The sequence below is a fragment of the Dipteris shenzhenensis genome, chromosome 17, assembly GCF_047967505.1.
Source record: "Dipteris shenzhenensis isolate YYH24624 ecotype China chromosome 17, Dip_SZ_1.0, whole genome shotgun sequence".
In the NCBI taxonomy this organism is placed as follows: Eukaryota; Viridiplantae; Streptophyta; class Polypodiopsida; order Gleicheniales; family Dipteridaceae; genus Dipteris; species Dipteris shenzhenensis.
The window spans coordinates 52,226,175-52,242,802 of record NC_141612.1 but is presented as its reverse complement, the minus strand read 5'-3'; the positions used below and the strand labels follow the sequence as shown (position 1 = coordinate 52,242,802).

Below are 16,628 nucleotides of genomic sequence, written 5' to 3'. Positions count from 1 at the left end.
GAGGGGTGAAAATTTATTAAAAGTCTTTGAAAGACCAAAAAGGGTCTATGAGACTACAAGAAACTGATACAACGAGCTGAGGGTTGGAGCCACTAAGCGGGCATCAACACTCAGAACAAACAGAAAGAAAGAAAGTCTTTTAAGTCTTCAGAAGACCAAAAAGGGTCTATGAGACTAAAAGCAACTGATACAATGACTTGAGGGGTGAAAATTTATTGAAAGCCTTTGGAAGACCAAAAAGGGTCTATGAGACTACAAGAAACTGATACAACGAGCTAATGGGTGGAGCCACTAAGCGGGCATCAACACTCAGAACAAATAGAAAGAAAGAATGTCTATTAAAGTCTTTAGAAGACCAAAAAGGGTCTATGAGACCGAAATTGATAGGTGGAGCCCACTAAACGAGCATTAACATCCAGGACAAATACAAAATCCATAATCCATAACCCTATCCATAATAGTGTCGGTACATAGAAGGGAAAAACTCTCTGAGTGGAAGTCAGTGAGACTGCCAGCCCTAGGAGGGGGACGTCCATGTGTGAGGTTGCAAAGACCCTGTGATAGGGCGCTGGTATCTATCGGCGTGTACAGCTCGCTGAAGTCTCCTGGCTATAGCCTTGTGCGGCGGCAAACAAGTGCCACAATCACTCCGTGGGTCGTACATTGGGTCTAGTAAGCATGGAAGCAAGGTCTGGTCATACATCAGGTTTAGTAAGCATGGAAACAAGATCAGTGCATTGACGGGTTTGACGTGTCTCTGTCTCTGGCTTGGCTCCCCGCGACCGCTGTCTCTGTGAGTCTTGCTGGAAAGTACTGTCTGGCAAGAAAAAATGAATTCAATGTAGAGGCCCTCGTGATCTTTCGCTCAGCCGTTGTGAAGCTTCTGGACTATGTGTTTGACACCATTGGTTGTGAAAATCATGCATGAAGTGGGGCGTGGTACATGTGAGAGATCAGGTGCTGTGGTTAGGAACATAATATAGTGTGCGTGCGTAGGAGTGTGCTAGGTTTTGGTGTCCATGAGAGGGGATGGGAATGTCCGCTCAAGGGGTCTTCGTCAGTACTAAATAAAATGCTTATTGACGACTCTTGATTTCTACGGATGAAAGCTTGCTTCTTCCTGCGAACCAGATGTTTAATATGTGAAATGAAGGCAGGAGATCCCATGAGATAGTCAACTACATTAGAGAAACACCCTCTTCTCCTCGCTTTTTGTGTGTAAATTTTGAAACAAATGAACCCACTCCAAGAGGCCAGTGACTCAATAGTGGTATTAGAGTAGGTCGGGAATCCATTCTCTCAGCCATTGACAACTTTCCCAAGCTGTTTGGCAGCCTCTGGAGCTCTCGTTCTTGCTGGTTTTCACACTCCCACGAGTGTTTGAGACCTTTCCAAGCACTTATGTCACAAAAAACCTCATTTTGTCGCGAGAAGTCCGCACTTTGGAGCAACTCTCGCGAAGGGAACTGTTTTTTGGTGCATTTTCCAGCCTACTGCAGCAAAAAACGACCACACGCGAGCATTTACAGCATCTGTACGGAATTTCGAATCTGTCAAAAAAAATAAAAAATCCGAACACGCGATAGAAATTGTACGGGAATCCGTACATGCGTCAGAAATTGTATGGAAATCCGTACATCTGTCAGAAAATTTTGTACTTCTGTCCGGTTTGTCAGAATTTCAGTACATTCATTGCAGTACGGGCTGCCTCGGGGGTGTGTGCCAGCGATTTCTCAGATTTTTCACCATTTCGGAGCTGTCTCGAGCTGCACGCCAGCATTTCGGAGCTGCCTCAAGCTTCGTGCCAGCATTTCGGAGCTGCCTTGAGCTGTGTGCCAGCAAATTTGGAGCTGCCTCGAGCTGCGTGCCGACGTTTCGAGCCATTTGGAGCTGCTGAATTGATCCGGAGACTTCTCTTTGAGCCCTTCCCTCCTCATTTGGCATCCGTTTGCCTCGGGCTGCGAGCTTCTCTCCATTGGATCTCTCTCTCTCAATTGCTATGTGCTCTCCTCCTCGTGGGAGCACTTCTTTTGCTGTAATTCTCATTTTCAGCCCTCATTTGCTCGCTTTCAGAGCCAACTGCTCCTTCAAATCCTTCACATTAGTGAGATAGGCATCCATGAGATGGACCACCATTGGGCTTTCTTGGTTACATGTCAGTATAATCCTGATGTTCATGATGCTTGTATGGCAGTTTCAGATGTTCGTGAGGCTTGGTCCTTTGATAGTGGTGCTAGTAAGCACATCACTTCCTGCAGGAAGTTATTCAGCTCATTGGAGCTTACATCTAAGGGGGCATTGTCACATGTGCCAATAATGCATCATATAGAGTTGTCTCTGGTGCTATTGTCACTCTAGAGTTTGTGCTCTATGTTCCAGGCATTCGTAAGAACCTCATTTCTATTTCAGTCTTTGCTGCATGTGGCTTTCAGGTTATTTTTTATGGTGTGAGGTGTGTAGTGTAATGATGTTACACATGCCTCTACCTTGGTTTTGATTGGCACATTGTCTAGCAGTCTTTACAGACTTGATGCTTATGACAGATGTTCAGATGATGATGCTGCACTTGTCGATGCACATGCCTTCGCTATTGATTCTACCATGGCAGATACTCATTTGTGGCATGAGAGGTTAGGACCCCTCAATTTTGGAGCCCTGGTGAAGTTATATGAGGAAGATATGGTTGTGGATCTTCCCAAACTGCATATGCCTACCAAACATGTTTGTAAACCATGCTTACTTGGTAAGATGCACCGTGTTGCGTTTCCCAAGGATGGGAGAGTTGGTGCTTCACGTAAGCTTTATTTGGTTCATAGTGATGTTTGTGGACCCATGAGGGTTGCAGCTCTTGGGGGGTTCTACTATTTTGTTACTTTTATTGATGATTTCACCAGGTACACTTGGATTTTTGCATTGAAATCCAAGTCTGATGTTTCTTCATGCTTCAAGAACTTTATTGCCTTGGTTGAGCATGAGAGTGGGCTTTTTGAGCTTCTTCTGGGCTGGACGACCTCATTTTGGACTCATTTCGGGAAAAACCGGCCAACTTAGCTGTTGTTTGTGGGATTTCTTTCTGATTTTCGAACGCAGCAGTCATTCCTAGGCTGGCCACCTATTTCTTGAGGGTTGGACATGGATTTCAAGTCTTTTTCAGGACTGTTTTACTGTTTTGAAGCTTTCTATCACTTTCATGACTGTTTTGGGGCTCCTAGAGATCTCTCCTTGCTGTGTTGAACTGTCTCAGTGAGCATTGTGCAGTGACAGCCTATATTTTGCAATTTTAGGTGCATTTTCAGTCCATATAGTTGGGGACTCCCTGTTTTTCTCAAAATAGAAATAAAAATCAGCCATTTATTCTTGCTTAGGCAAGCATACTCGAAGGACAGCACATATAGTTCGTGGGAGATAATTTTGAGCTCATCTTGGAGCTCTTTTTGAAGGGGCTTTGCTGCCCATTTGCTTGGGTTTTGGTTCAGTAAACTTTGAGATTTGTTACTGGGAGTTCATTTCCGCCGTCTCCGTTGCTTGCGTTTGTTGGTGCTCGTGCCACCGGGGTTTGCCTGTGTAGCTACAATGAAGCATTCAGTTGGGGTTATGCCTTGTTGAGCCAAGATTTGGATGTCTTTTGAGCGGAATCGTGCGATTGCAGCGCATATCGTAGCACCGAATCTTTCTAGTATAGGCTTTGGTAGCGATATCTATTCCTTAGCAGGGTGTTCACAGTACATGACCTTTATGTGAGGGCTGTATTTTTGGCAAAATGCATCGTTTTTCCCTTCCCAAGGATGGTGCAGTCGAGGCTATCCAAAAATTACAGCTCATTCATATTGATGTTTGTGGACCCATGTGCACTCCGTTTCTTGGATGTCGATCTTTATTATGTTAAATTCATAGATGACTTAACATGTTTGTCACTTTCGGAGATGGGGAGATGCTTGCTAAAAGCAAAAGGGTTGCCACCCAAATTTTGGATGGAAGCCATCATGTGTTCGAATCATATTCTGAACAGATGTCCCACAACGGATGTTAAGGTCATGACACCTTATCAAGCATGGTTTGGTTGTAAGCCCGATGGGTGCTATTTTTGTGCATTTGGTTGTGTAGCGTATGCACATGTCCCTTAAGAGGTGCGTGGCAAACTTGATGACAAGGCAAAAAAGTGCATCTTTATTGGCTACAACAGTGAAAGCAAGGGTATAGAATTTATAATCCCTTGACCAAGAAGGCTATCACTAGTCGGGATGTTATATTTGCTGAAAATGCAGATCTGCCCTTTGCCGGCTTTTTGACAGAAACGAGGGTCCTTTTGAACCCTTTGGTGGGCTGTTACCCATTTACTTTGATGCTGCACCTGATATGCCAACGGAAAATCAAAAGTTTCAGCAAGATATTCCAATGGGTGATGCCTCAATTCAGGCTGTGGCTGAGCGTGTTTCTCAGGAAGAAATTGATGATGCCGCTGCACGTGAGAGTACAGCAATGCATGAAGCAAGGTTAGTACTCTTGAGAATAACAAGCTTTCTGCACCACTTCATAGCCGTACACTAGGGACGCCCATTTCTCTGAGTTTGCTTGGCCCAGTAGCATACTTGAGGTAGATTAGCCTGACTGTTTTGATGATGCAGGAGACAATGTGCATTGGATGTGATAGTGAATCCATTAAGAAAAACCACACTTTGGAATTGGTGGACTTGCTTACTGACAAGAAGGTAATTGGCATGAAGTGGGTGTACAAGCTTAAATAAAGGTCAGATGATTCCATAGATAGGTACAAAGCTCATCTCGTGGCAAAGGGCTATGCATAGCAAAAAGGCATAAATTATGATGAAACCTTTGCCCCCACTTCTCGTATGACCACCATTAGGTGTGTAGTTGCATTGGTTGCATTTCATGAATGGAAGATCCGTCAACTGGACATTAAACCTACATTCTTTAATGGGCACGTTCAGGAGGAGGTCTATGTTTGTCAACCCATTGAATTTGTGGAACTTAGCAAGGAAGCCAAAATATGCAAAGATCCACATGAGAGAACCCTCTATGTCAGGAAGGAAGGGGGGGATTTGCTCATAATTATTCTCTATGTCGATAACATGCTGCTCATTGGTACTAATGCTGCAAAAATTACAGATTGTAAGTTTGAATTACAGCAGATGTTTGAGATGCTAGATTTGGGGTTGATTCATGTTAGATATCAATGCTACACTCTCGTGTAACTACGCGGGAACCAGCTAACTCTACTTGTAAGCCCCCCATATGAGGAGAAGGCATTTGAGTAGCTCGGTTATCTGGTAGGTCCTAGTTTAGACACCAGATGGGGGCCATGTGTGGCCTGATGGCTGGACGGCTTCAGATAGAGTTGGCACACTGCCAACTAGGCTACATGCAAGTGCGGGAAGGCATCCCATGACTGACCGCACTGAGGGTAGATGGAGCATTTCTCGGGGCAGCCCACTCTCGGGTTGCGGGGCTCGTTTGGAGCCCCAGATGATCCCGGATGGCTCTAGACCGTAGGTTAGTTGCTCTATTCTGCGCCACGGTTCTAATGTGTGGTCGGTGGCCTATTTCGAGACCGATCTCCAATCGGTCGTTTTGGGTGGACTGAGTCGTCTCCCAATTGGGTCTAACCGACTACGACTGGTGGCTATATAAGAGCAAGCCCGTGAAGCCCATAATCATCATTGGCTACAGCAACCCTGATTCCTTAGCATCCAGCCTCGGTCCTCTACTGTTTCCAGCACGCTATCGAAGCTTCTCACACAGGAGCGCACGGTTGGGAGGCAGCGCCATCTATTGTATCAGTTTTACAGTAATCAAATTTTTTGATTCTCCATACTATCTGGTTTTCTCTCTTGCATACGAGATCTTGTTATCTGTTGAGCACAGATGTTGTATTATTTTCTTACATGGTATCAGAGCTTGGACTCTAGCAAGAAGATTTGGTAGTGTGTTTCTGTTTGCGAGCAAATTGTGAGAGATGGCCCAGCTTGCAAGACTGCGAATCCCACCGTTCGGCGAAAGCGAAAAGTTGGACGCTACTAACTATCCACTCAAGAAGTTCAAGATGAAGATCATCCTAAGCGCATACGAGCTTTGGGATACTGCTACTGGGGTGGACGTGAAGTCGGTTGCGAGATCGAATCCAGCCAATGCAGGACAACAGAGAGTATCAACTGCGGATGAGATTCTTGCGTGGACAAGAAGAAATGCAGATGCGCTGTGTTCTATTGTCTGCAGTGTAAGTGACTCTGTCATGGCGTTAATTCAACATGTTACCATAGCGGAGGAGGCATGGACGGTCTTGAAAAATCAGTACGAGACTACGAATCAGACGCGGATTCAGAATCTGGAGACTCAACTCGCGAACGAGAAATTGTCTGAGTCTGAAATAGCAGAGAAGTTCATCACCAAGGTGAAGAATCTGCACGATCAGATGACTGCGATTGGCATCACCATCACCAGCGAGAATCTAGCACGAAGGTGCATACGGATTCTCTCACTAAAGTACGACGGTCTTGTTACGGCGCTGAATATGCAGAACAGAAATTCGTCCCTCCACTTTGAGGATTTCAGCGCGGTGCTTTTAGAGGAGGAGATGCGTCAAAAGACCAAGATTGGAGAAGATTCGGCTTTCTCGGCTGGATCAAAGAAAGGTAAGGGTGAGGACTTTGGTAACCCATCTTCTTTTGATGATAAAAAGAGAAAGAAGAAGATCAAGCGCTTCTATTGTAACAAGGCAGGGCACAAGTAGAATGAGTGCCGAAAGAAGATTGCAGATAAGAAGGACGGAGTAAAGAAAGAGTCCAGCAACAGCGCGCAGGCATCACCAATAGAGCTGTTCGTAGCAATTGAGGAGATTTGCACGGAGGTAATTCATGTACCTGCGGATGAACCTTGGATTATTGACAGTGGTGCATCGCGTCACATGACCAGTCGTAAGGATTGGTATACCTCTCTACATCCGGTAGGGAATGACATCCTGGTAGCAGTCGGCAATGATGCAAAATGTCTAGCAAAAGGAAAAGGTACGATTGCTCTCAAGTCAGATGGAGTTGTAAAACAGTTGTCCGATGTTCTTTATGTGTCAGATATCAAGAGAAACTTGTTGTCCGTTTCTGCGATCACGGATCAAGACCTCAAAGTTCAATTCGATAAGAATGGCGTACAGATTTTGGATCTTCAAGGAAAGGTCGTTGGTAAAGGTACACAGCGCAACAACATCTATGAACTCTCAGCTTTCAGTGCTCGAGCCGATGTGAGCACAACACTAAGCTGTGGCATGAGAGGTTTGGTAATCTAAACCTTAGTTCTTTAAAGGAGATGCATAAAAGTGGAATGATTGCAGACCTACCAGAAATTACAGATTTGTCCGATGTATGTGAAGCTTGCATGATGGGCAAGCAGCATCGGCAGCCCTTTCCTAAAGAGGTGAGCAGGGCAAAGGCTCCTCTAGAGCTCGTTCACACGGACCTCTGCGAAAAGATGGAGACGGAAGCTTTGGGTGGTTCCTACTACTTCATGACGTTGATCGATGACTACAGTAGAAGAATATGAATATACTTCCTGAAGACTAAAGATGAGGCTTTTAGTAAGTTTAAAGAATGGCATGTAATGCTCGAGAAAGAAACGGGGAGGAAGGTGAAAAAGTTGAGATCAGACAGAGGTGGTGAGTTCACATCAAGTGAATTCAGAAGTTACTGTAAAAGTCACGGGATCAAGAGGCAGAAACCCTCGCTACATACACCACAGCAAAATGGAGTAGCAGAGCGCAAGATGCGCGTCATCTGCGAAATGGGCAGAAGTATGATGAAAGGGAAAGATTTGCTAAAGACTTTTTGGGCTGAAGCATGTAACACGGCAGTTTACATTCGGAATCGTAGCTACACAAAGGCTGTGAACGGGATGACTCCAATGCAGGCCTTTTTTGGTAAGAAACCTTCAGCTGCACATTTCAGAGTTTTTGGATGTGATTGTTTTGTGCATGTCCATGATGCTAACAGGATCAAATGGGAATTGAAGAGCCGAAGTGTATTTTCTTGGGCTACAGTGAAGAGGTGAAGGGTTATCGTCTCTATAATCCAGTTACCAAGAAGGTAATAGTAAGTCGCAATGTGGTCTTCTCAGAACAGCCGCATCAATTGGAGAAGGATGCTTCCTTTCCAGACAACCAGGACTAGGATATCCATCCAGTACAACCACCAACAGTAGACCGAACTCCCCCAACGGTGCTTGGGAGGATTCAAGATAAAGAAGAGGAAGAAGAGCCTGCAGAACCACAACGGCAATGACCATTCCCGAAGTGGGTAAAGCAGCTTTTGGACGGCAGAGAATCTCCAGCCATTGAGGAGGAACCATCGGAACACCGCCAGTCCAAGAGATTAGAGGAGCAAAGAAGGGCGCAGGAACACTTGGTCAACTACGCTTTGATGACAGAGGTGATCCGTGCTGAAGAACCCAAGTGTTTTGAAGAGGCACAGGGTGATGATAGATGGTGGATGGAGGCTATGCAGTCGGAGTATGGCTCCATAATGAAGAACAACACTTGGGACCTTGTGGATCGACCACCAAAACGCAAGGTAATTGGTACCAAGTGGGTGTACAAGACCAAGTACAAGTCCGACGGCACGTTGGATAAGTACAAGGCTCGGCTCGTGACAAAAGGATTCGCACAAGTACATGGTTTTGATTATCAGGATACTTTTGCTCCCACAACTCAACTAACCATAAATTGCAGTGTTTTGGCTTTAGCAGCACATGAAAGTCGGCCCGTGTTTCAGATGGATGTAAAATTCACCTTTCTGAATGGAGATCTCAAGGAGGAGGTATACGTGAAACAACCACTAGGTTTTGTGATCCCCAGTTCAGAAGGTAAAGTCTGCAAATTGAAGAAGGCACTTTACGGGTTGAAACAAGTCCCACGAGCGTGGTACCAACGGATTGATGCCTACTTTCTACAAAACGGGTTCAGGAGGAGCCCATCTGATACAAATTTGTATATCTTCAGAGAAGGAGGCAGGTGTATGATCGTGGTCCTTTATGTGAACGACCTTATCATAACAGGGAACCATGAAGAGAAGATCTCGCAGACAAAGCATTTGCTAGGAAGAGAGTTTGAAATGACAGATCTCGGATTGATGCATTTCTATTTGGGATTGAAGTTTGGCAAGAGCCAAAACAGATCTTCATCTCACAGCTGAAGTATGTTGGAGAGATACTGAAGGCATTTGACATGGCTGAGTGCAAGATAGTTGGCTCCTATGGAGGTTGACGTGAAGCTCTCAAATGAGGATTCATTACCACTGGTGGACGAAGCGAAGTACAGAAGGCTTGTGGGCAGTTTGATTTACTTGTGCAACACGCGGTCGGACATCAGCTTTGCGACTGGTGTACTTAGCAGGTTTTCCAATAAGCCTCGGGAGGACCATTGGAAAGCAGGGATGCGGGTGCTGAAATACATCAAAGGCACACTTGATTATGGCATTACCTATACCAAGGACAACATCTTGATCGGATTCCGTGACTCGGATTGGGCAGGAGACGTGGACAGCAAGAGATGAGTGACAGGTTATTGTTTCTCACTTGGATCTGGAGCTGTGTCATGGGTCAGTAAGAAGCAACCCACAGTTGCTCTTTCTTCTACCAAGGCTGAGTACAAATCAGCATCTTTTGCTTCTCGTGAGGCAGTGTGGTTGAGGAGGATTTTAGGGGACATGGGTGCAGTGCAGAACAAGCCTACGCAGTTATCATGTGACAATCAGAGTTGCATGGCAATTGCAAAGAACCCTGTGTTTCACGCTCGCACAAAACACATTGAGATTCAATATCACTTTGTACGCGAGCTCATCATGGATGGAGAGGTCGACTTGGTGTACTATCCGACTACAGAGAATGCTGCGGACATCTTCACGAAGGCTCTTGGAAGAGACTTGCTGGAGAGGCATCTTCATCGACTTGGCATTTGGCCGAAAAAGTAAGTTCACTTGCGGGTGGACATTGAGGGGGGGTGTTAGATATCAATGCTCCACTCTCGTGTAACTACGCAGGAACCAACTAACTCTACTTGTAAGCCCCCCATATGAGGAGAAGGCATTTGAGTAGCTCAGTTTTCCAGTAGGTCCTGGTTTGTACACCAGATGGGGGCCAGGTGTGGGCTGATGGCTGGACGGCTTCAAATAGAGTTAGCACACTATCAGCTAGGCTACATGCAAGTAGGGGAAGGCATCCCATGACTGACCGCACTGAGGGTAGATGGAGCATTCTCGGGGCAGTCCACTCTCGGGTTGCGGGGCCTGTTTGGAGCCCCAGATGATCCCGGATGGCTCTGGACCGTAGGTTAGTTGCTCTATTCTACGCCACGGTTCTAATGTGTGGTCGATGGCCTATTTAGGGACCGACCTCCAATCGGCCGTTTTGGGTCGATTGGGTCGGTCTCCCAATTGGGTCTAACCGACTACAACTGGTGGCTATATAAGAGCAAGCCCGTGAAGCCCATAATCATCACTGGCTACAGCAACCCTGATTTCTTAACATCCAGCCTCGGTCCTCTACTGTTTTCAGCACGCCATCGAAGCTTCTCACACAAGAGCGCACGGTTGGGAGGCAGCGCCATCTATTGTATGAGTTTTACAGTAATCAATTTTTTTGATTCTCCATACTATCTGCTTTTCTCTCTTGCATACGAGATCCTGTTATCTGTTGAGCACAGACGTTGTATTGTTTTCTTACATTCACTACTATTTGGGCATCCATTTTATACAGGATGATAGAGGTATTGGGCTATGGTAGTCCAAGTACGTCGGTATGCTCCTGCAATGGTTCAAATTTCAGAATTGCAAGCCCATCTCTACTCCTGTGGAGCCGGGGCTTGTCTGTTCATGATGCCAGTAACCTTTTGATACCTCTGTTTATAGCAAGGCTATGGGATGCCTTATTTATCTATGCAATACACGTCTTGAAACTGTGCCTTAGTTGAGCACATTTATGCACAATCCAAAGACTCGACATTGGCAGGTTGTGAAGCATGTATTTCGATATTTGTAGGGCACCCGGTCTTATTTGCTCTTTTGTAAGGGAGGGGGTGACTTTCCCTTACATGCTTACATAGAATGGTTGGTGATGTTGATACTTGGTAGTCCACTGGTGGTAATTGTTTCTTTCACGGATACTCTTGCATTCCTTATGATCACAGTTAGGATTCATTCTAGGGTACATAGATTGCGTACTGCTCTTAGAGAACTGGGCCGCCTTGATCATGAGGCCACATGATCTCTCCATGAGGCAGCCCTACATAGTTTCCCACACACACCTCGATCCACGTGTCCCCCCCCCCCGGGGTGTCTTGGTTTGGTACCATGCAATAGTTGGTGCGACGACGAGTGTAAGGCTTTACGTCAACAACTCCGACATGCATTATCTTCATGGAGAGGTAGAGACGTTACGCGAGTATCGCCGCCTGGTTTGTGGAAGAAGCAAGATTTCATCCGTGGGTATGAAGAGGAGTTACTAAACTTTTTATTGAGATACAACTCTAAAGACTTTTGGCGGAGGTTCCTTGAACCGAGAGCCCCATCCCCTCTCATAGACACCAAAACCTGGCACTCTTACGCACACAAATTGTACGATGTTCCTAACTGGCCAGCACCTGACCTTTCACATGTACCACGCCCCAGTTCATGCACAGTTCTCATAGCCAGTCATGTCAAGCATGCAGCCCGGAAGTTTCACAATGGCCGAGCATAAGATCATGAGGGCCTATGCACTGAATTCATTGCATATGGGATAGACACTGGCCCTGACCTTAGCGAAGCTCTTCAAAGAGCAATTTGCACAGGCTTCCCAAGACCCTTGACACCATCACATCCGTACACATGGTAGGAGATCCCATGAGCCATTATGATTGGACATGTTATGTCCAATACCTATGCATCGGTACTCCACGCAAAGGTTAGCTTGGTTGCAGAGCTTTAGGGGGTTTCAGAGCCATGGGATATGCAGGCTTTTGGGTAGACCACAGGACCATGGACCATATACTCACACTCAGGGGGGTCATGGAGGAGGCTAGGGCATGGAGACATAATATATTGTTGCTTTGTGGATTTCCGCAAGGCTTTTGACGCAGTGCCGAGAGCCTGACTCATCAGACGCTTGCAGGAGTTGGGATACAATCAGGAGATCATGTACCTTAGTCATGGCACTCTATGAGAGAGTCTCAGGGAGGGTTTGGACTCATGCAGTGTGGACAGCAGAGATCATGAGCACGATTGGGGTCAAACAAGGTTGTCCTCTGTCACCAACGTTGTTTGGCCTCTACATAGATGAGCTTGAGTCCTTTATCAGGACCCTAGGGGGGCTGGTATTCTTACTTCAAATATTTCTATATGCAGATGATGTGGTCCTGCTATCTTCCTCATCAGAGGGACTCCAGCGACACCTAGACGCACTACATACTCTTTCTGTGAGACACATGACTTGAAGGTCAACCTTGGCAAAACCAAGGCCATGATACACCCACCTGGGGTCCTGCCAATCTTTATGATGCGACTAGTACTACAGGCTTGGCTGAGCAGAGGTATGTTGTGCTGGCCAGACTTGAGTGACAGTGCTTTCACTCTCACTTCTAGGACCCTCAGATCAGTCTCTCCTCTTCGATTCTCTGTTATGACCGGTAGGTATGTATTGAAGCCCTTGTTGGGGGCCTGATCTATCAGAGACGGAGTGGGCTCGAGTTGAGAGGCTTTAGGTTCTTATGCTCTCGTGGATGATCCGCAATAAGCCTTTTGTTCCACATTAGATAGTTCTAGCTGAGTTTGGGGCAGCCCCGATGCAGCATTGCAGGTCATCACATCTCTCTTCCACATTCAGTTGTATGAATCTTGCACCACAAGACGACGCAAGCTTCCTTGGTTGGCTTTACACTCCTCTATGACACTGGCAGCAGAGGTGAGGTGTTGGTATGCGTGTACTTGTAGATGGTTTGAGAGCCTTGGGCTCAATATAGACAGTCTACCCCAATTCCAGTATAGTGTTGAGGCCCCCTGTATCTTGCTTACATATCACGAGGTAAACCAGGTCATCCGATAGGATCTCATGCAGTTACATATGCATGACTTGGTTGGCACTCCATGAGCTCCCACTCCCCGTGAAGCTCAGTTTCTACAGAGACCATTGCCTACAGGTCTCAGAGGAGGGCTTCATCGACCCACCAGGATATACACGGATCCACCTCTGCCACTCCATGAAGATTCAGTTGTGGGTCTCACCGCCTTCGTATAGAGAGTGGTCAAGCGGAGGGCATACCCAAAGAGGACTGCATTTGTACCCTGTGTGACTCCCAGGAGATTGAGTCAGAGGAGCATTTTGCTTTCAGGTGCTCGCTATACTATGAGATCAAAGGTCGATACCACTGCCTTTTCAGATATGGCTTTGGCTCCCTACCCCATTTTTCCTATCTTATTCATACCAGAGATGTTTGGCAGCCTTCATTCATGAAGCCGTACGACACATGGAGAGGTTGCTGAGAGCACGCAGGGGAGATCATGACACACATCCAGACTCCACCCAGAGCATGATCACCAAGTTTTTCCAGCCTGACCGCATAGACCAGCAGGACTCCTGGAGACGACAATCACGGGGACCCGAGCCAAAGTCTGAGATACGTCAGACTCACCAATGCATTGAGGCATAGATCATGCTAGGGAACCTTGCTTCCATGCTTACCAGACCTGATGCACGACCCACATGAGTGATTGTTGCGCTTGTTCGCAACAGGATTACAACCAGGAGACTTCCGTGAGCAGTACATGCCGACAGTCACCTGCGCTCTATCGTAGGGCTTTTGCATTCTCGCACATCGACGCTCCCCTCCTAGAGTTGGCACTCTCATTGGCTTCCACTCAGAGAGTTTTTCCCTTCTACATACTGACGTTGTTAAGGGCAAGGTTATGGATTTTGTATTTGTCTTGGGTTTTCATGGCCGTTTAGTGGCTCCACCTATCAGCTCATTGTATCAGTTTCTCTTAGTCTCATATACCCTTTTTGGTCTTCCGAAGACTTTAAATAGACTTTCTTTCTTTCTTACCCTAGCTTTGTAGTTCATTTGTGTTGCTGCAATTTCATTCTAGCTTGCTTCATCTCCATTCCCTCATGTTCCGTTGCTTCCATCAACAATTAGATCTAGGAACTTTTGTGGGTTGGTATCTTCCCATCCCTTTTCATTGTGTAGACATTGCAGCTGTTCTGCCGCTAACTTGGGGCTGTGGTCCAAAATAACTGCCGCATTATCCTATCCCCCTGTTGGGGTGGTAAGCAATGCCTTCTGAAACTGGAGACCTGTGTGGATACCTTTGATTTGCTCGGAGGGTGAATAATCCATGTCCGTGCAATGATGTGCTTAAGGCATCACCGCTGACTCAATGCCACCTTTTGGGCCTAGGTCACCAGGGCCTCCTAGTTCAGGAGCCATTGCTCATGGTTGGTCTTTTACTGTGCAAGGCCTATAGGGTTCTAGCAGCCTGTGACTTAAACATTGCCCTAACATATGCACCCTGAAGATTGAAGAGAAACGCATTTCGTAGTTGGAAATAAATGACCCTTATTAGTGATTACCCAGATAGTGCTAGCAATCTAACATTTAATGATTACCCATATTCTGCTTTGTTAACTTCATCAAGCAAATCACAAGGAAAAGCATCTGCAAACTTAGCCAAAAGCTCATTGATTTTTATTTCCATTCAATTGTGAATCTAGAAGCATCACACTAACAAAGATGGTAAGGTAATTTAAAATATTGTGTCTGTAATCTTCATCCACTTTAAGCTTGAACAAAGCTTGAATGTATGGACCGCTTTTGCTGGAAGGTAAAATGAGTACTTATCGCTGGAATCTCTTTTCTGTTGTAGCAAGCTTTACTTCTATGTAATGCCTAGAAACAGTGGCACAATGTTGAGTCTAATCTAATTGCAGCATGTCTGTGTTGCTTCATGTCAGAGGGAAAGAGCGTTCAAGGTCTGAATATCTTAACTCTTTATATAGGCAGATAATTTGGATGCTGTGGCACGAGTCGGCATTCCTGGGGATCATCGCGGTCTACTTTGTGAGGAGCGTCTGTTTCGTGTCCTAAAGCAATGGCTGAATGCTGGAGAACCTGATCTGTTCTATAACCCATTCATAGACTATGTTATCCTCCCAACTCACGAGGAGTTGGAAGCATACTTAAAGAAAGACACTTTGGTTCCTGTTGATGAAGACCAAGAGAAGCGGGGAAGAATTTCAGAGGACTGTCAAGTTTACCATGAGTTGTCTATTGAATATATTGCAAGCGTTAGTGTGGATGATAGTAGATGTAATGAGACACATGCTAATAAAGCCCATGCAACTGTCATGTGTTCAATTGGTATACATGACAAATGATGTCTGGACATTGACAGCTTCGCCAGTGCAGAAGGGACTGATAATGAAAGGGCTGCTACAGCTGTGAATCATGTCATTAGAGCTGCTTCTATTGAGGCTGTTGCTGCTACCATGAAGAATGCAACCATGCCTGTAAGTATTTGCTCACCTTCTTCCCTTGTCAGCTTGTAATTGCAGACATTCTGGCAAGCATGACAAACTCTGTACACTAGTAAAGTTACGTGTACATTCTGAAAAATTCTCTCATATTCTTGGGGGATTTGCCTTCATACCAAATACATAATAGTCAGAAGATCAAAGATCTCTGCTGTGGGATTGATCTAGGTGTCCAATGAAGCATCTCAAAAAGGGGATGCACTATGGACTCATTTATTTCTTGGATCTGCCAAAATGGCTTTCTGGTTCTCTACCACTGTAAAAAGTAACTGTTGCCATGGTTGTTTTCTGCCTTAGTAATAAAGGCTTTGTATGTGCATTATTAGGGTATATTTTTGCCTGGAGCTAACTCGTAGTGAAATGTATTAATGAATGTTCAATATTTACCTCAAATTTATGTTGGAATTGACAAGAATCACATGGTCATTTTTGTGTATGCGATTTTGTATCTCTATTTCAAGCCAACTAGTGAACTCACATGCACAACATCGTAATGCACACTTGCATAGAGTCTGAGTCAAAGATGTGCTCACACGCATGCACCCATGTGGTGCACCCATTGATAGGTGCACATAAAATACACACATCCACATTCTTTGCATTATAATTAATGATGTTATGAAAATCAAATGCAAATAGCCTATTCTAGGAATTCATATATAGGCTATAATAACTCGCAGTTAATGTTGATGACATATATTTTGTTTAGCATGCCTAATTCAATAGGATGTTGTGAGAATTAATAAATGATGATTTGGATCCCAAATATGATAACTACTCAATGGATACATAAATTGTTGTGATGGATTTCATCAAGCTTCTCAGACATTGGAAAAAGTCCATTTGAAGGTGCAAAGTGTAGATAAGTCCAAGCATAGGCAATGGATGGTTCTCGCATAGCGGCTCATCAAAACTAATGTTTTACAATTGTAGCTAGAGTATGGTGATGTATGATTAGGCCATCATGTCTCAATATGTAAGCAATGCAAGAAGATATGTGATATTGAGCAATCGCTAGAAAAGGACATTCATGATATATGCAAAAGAGTGGTAGGATCAACATGGAC

At 45.3% G+C, this 16,628-nt stretch overlaps 1 protein-coding gene across 3 annotated transcripts in view; it reads left to right on the top strand.

Annotated features, from left to right (window-relative positions):
- LOC147892277 (alpha/beta-Hydrolases superfamily protein) overlaps positions 1-15,925 on the top strand; it is a 133,650-nt gene extending 117,725 nt beyond the window's left edge. For all 3 annotated transcript variants that reach the window (XM_087388193.1, XM_087388191.1, XM_087388192.1), the window contains exon 12: positions 15,028-15,925. In XM_087388193.1, the coding sequence (XP_087244319.1) occupies positions 15,028-15,405 (378 nt within the window). In that variant the 3' untranslated portion in view covers positions 15,406-15,925. The remainder of the gene's footprint in view (positions 1-15,027) is intronic.
- The last annotated feature ends 703 nt before the right edge of the window (positions 15,926-16,628 follow it).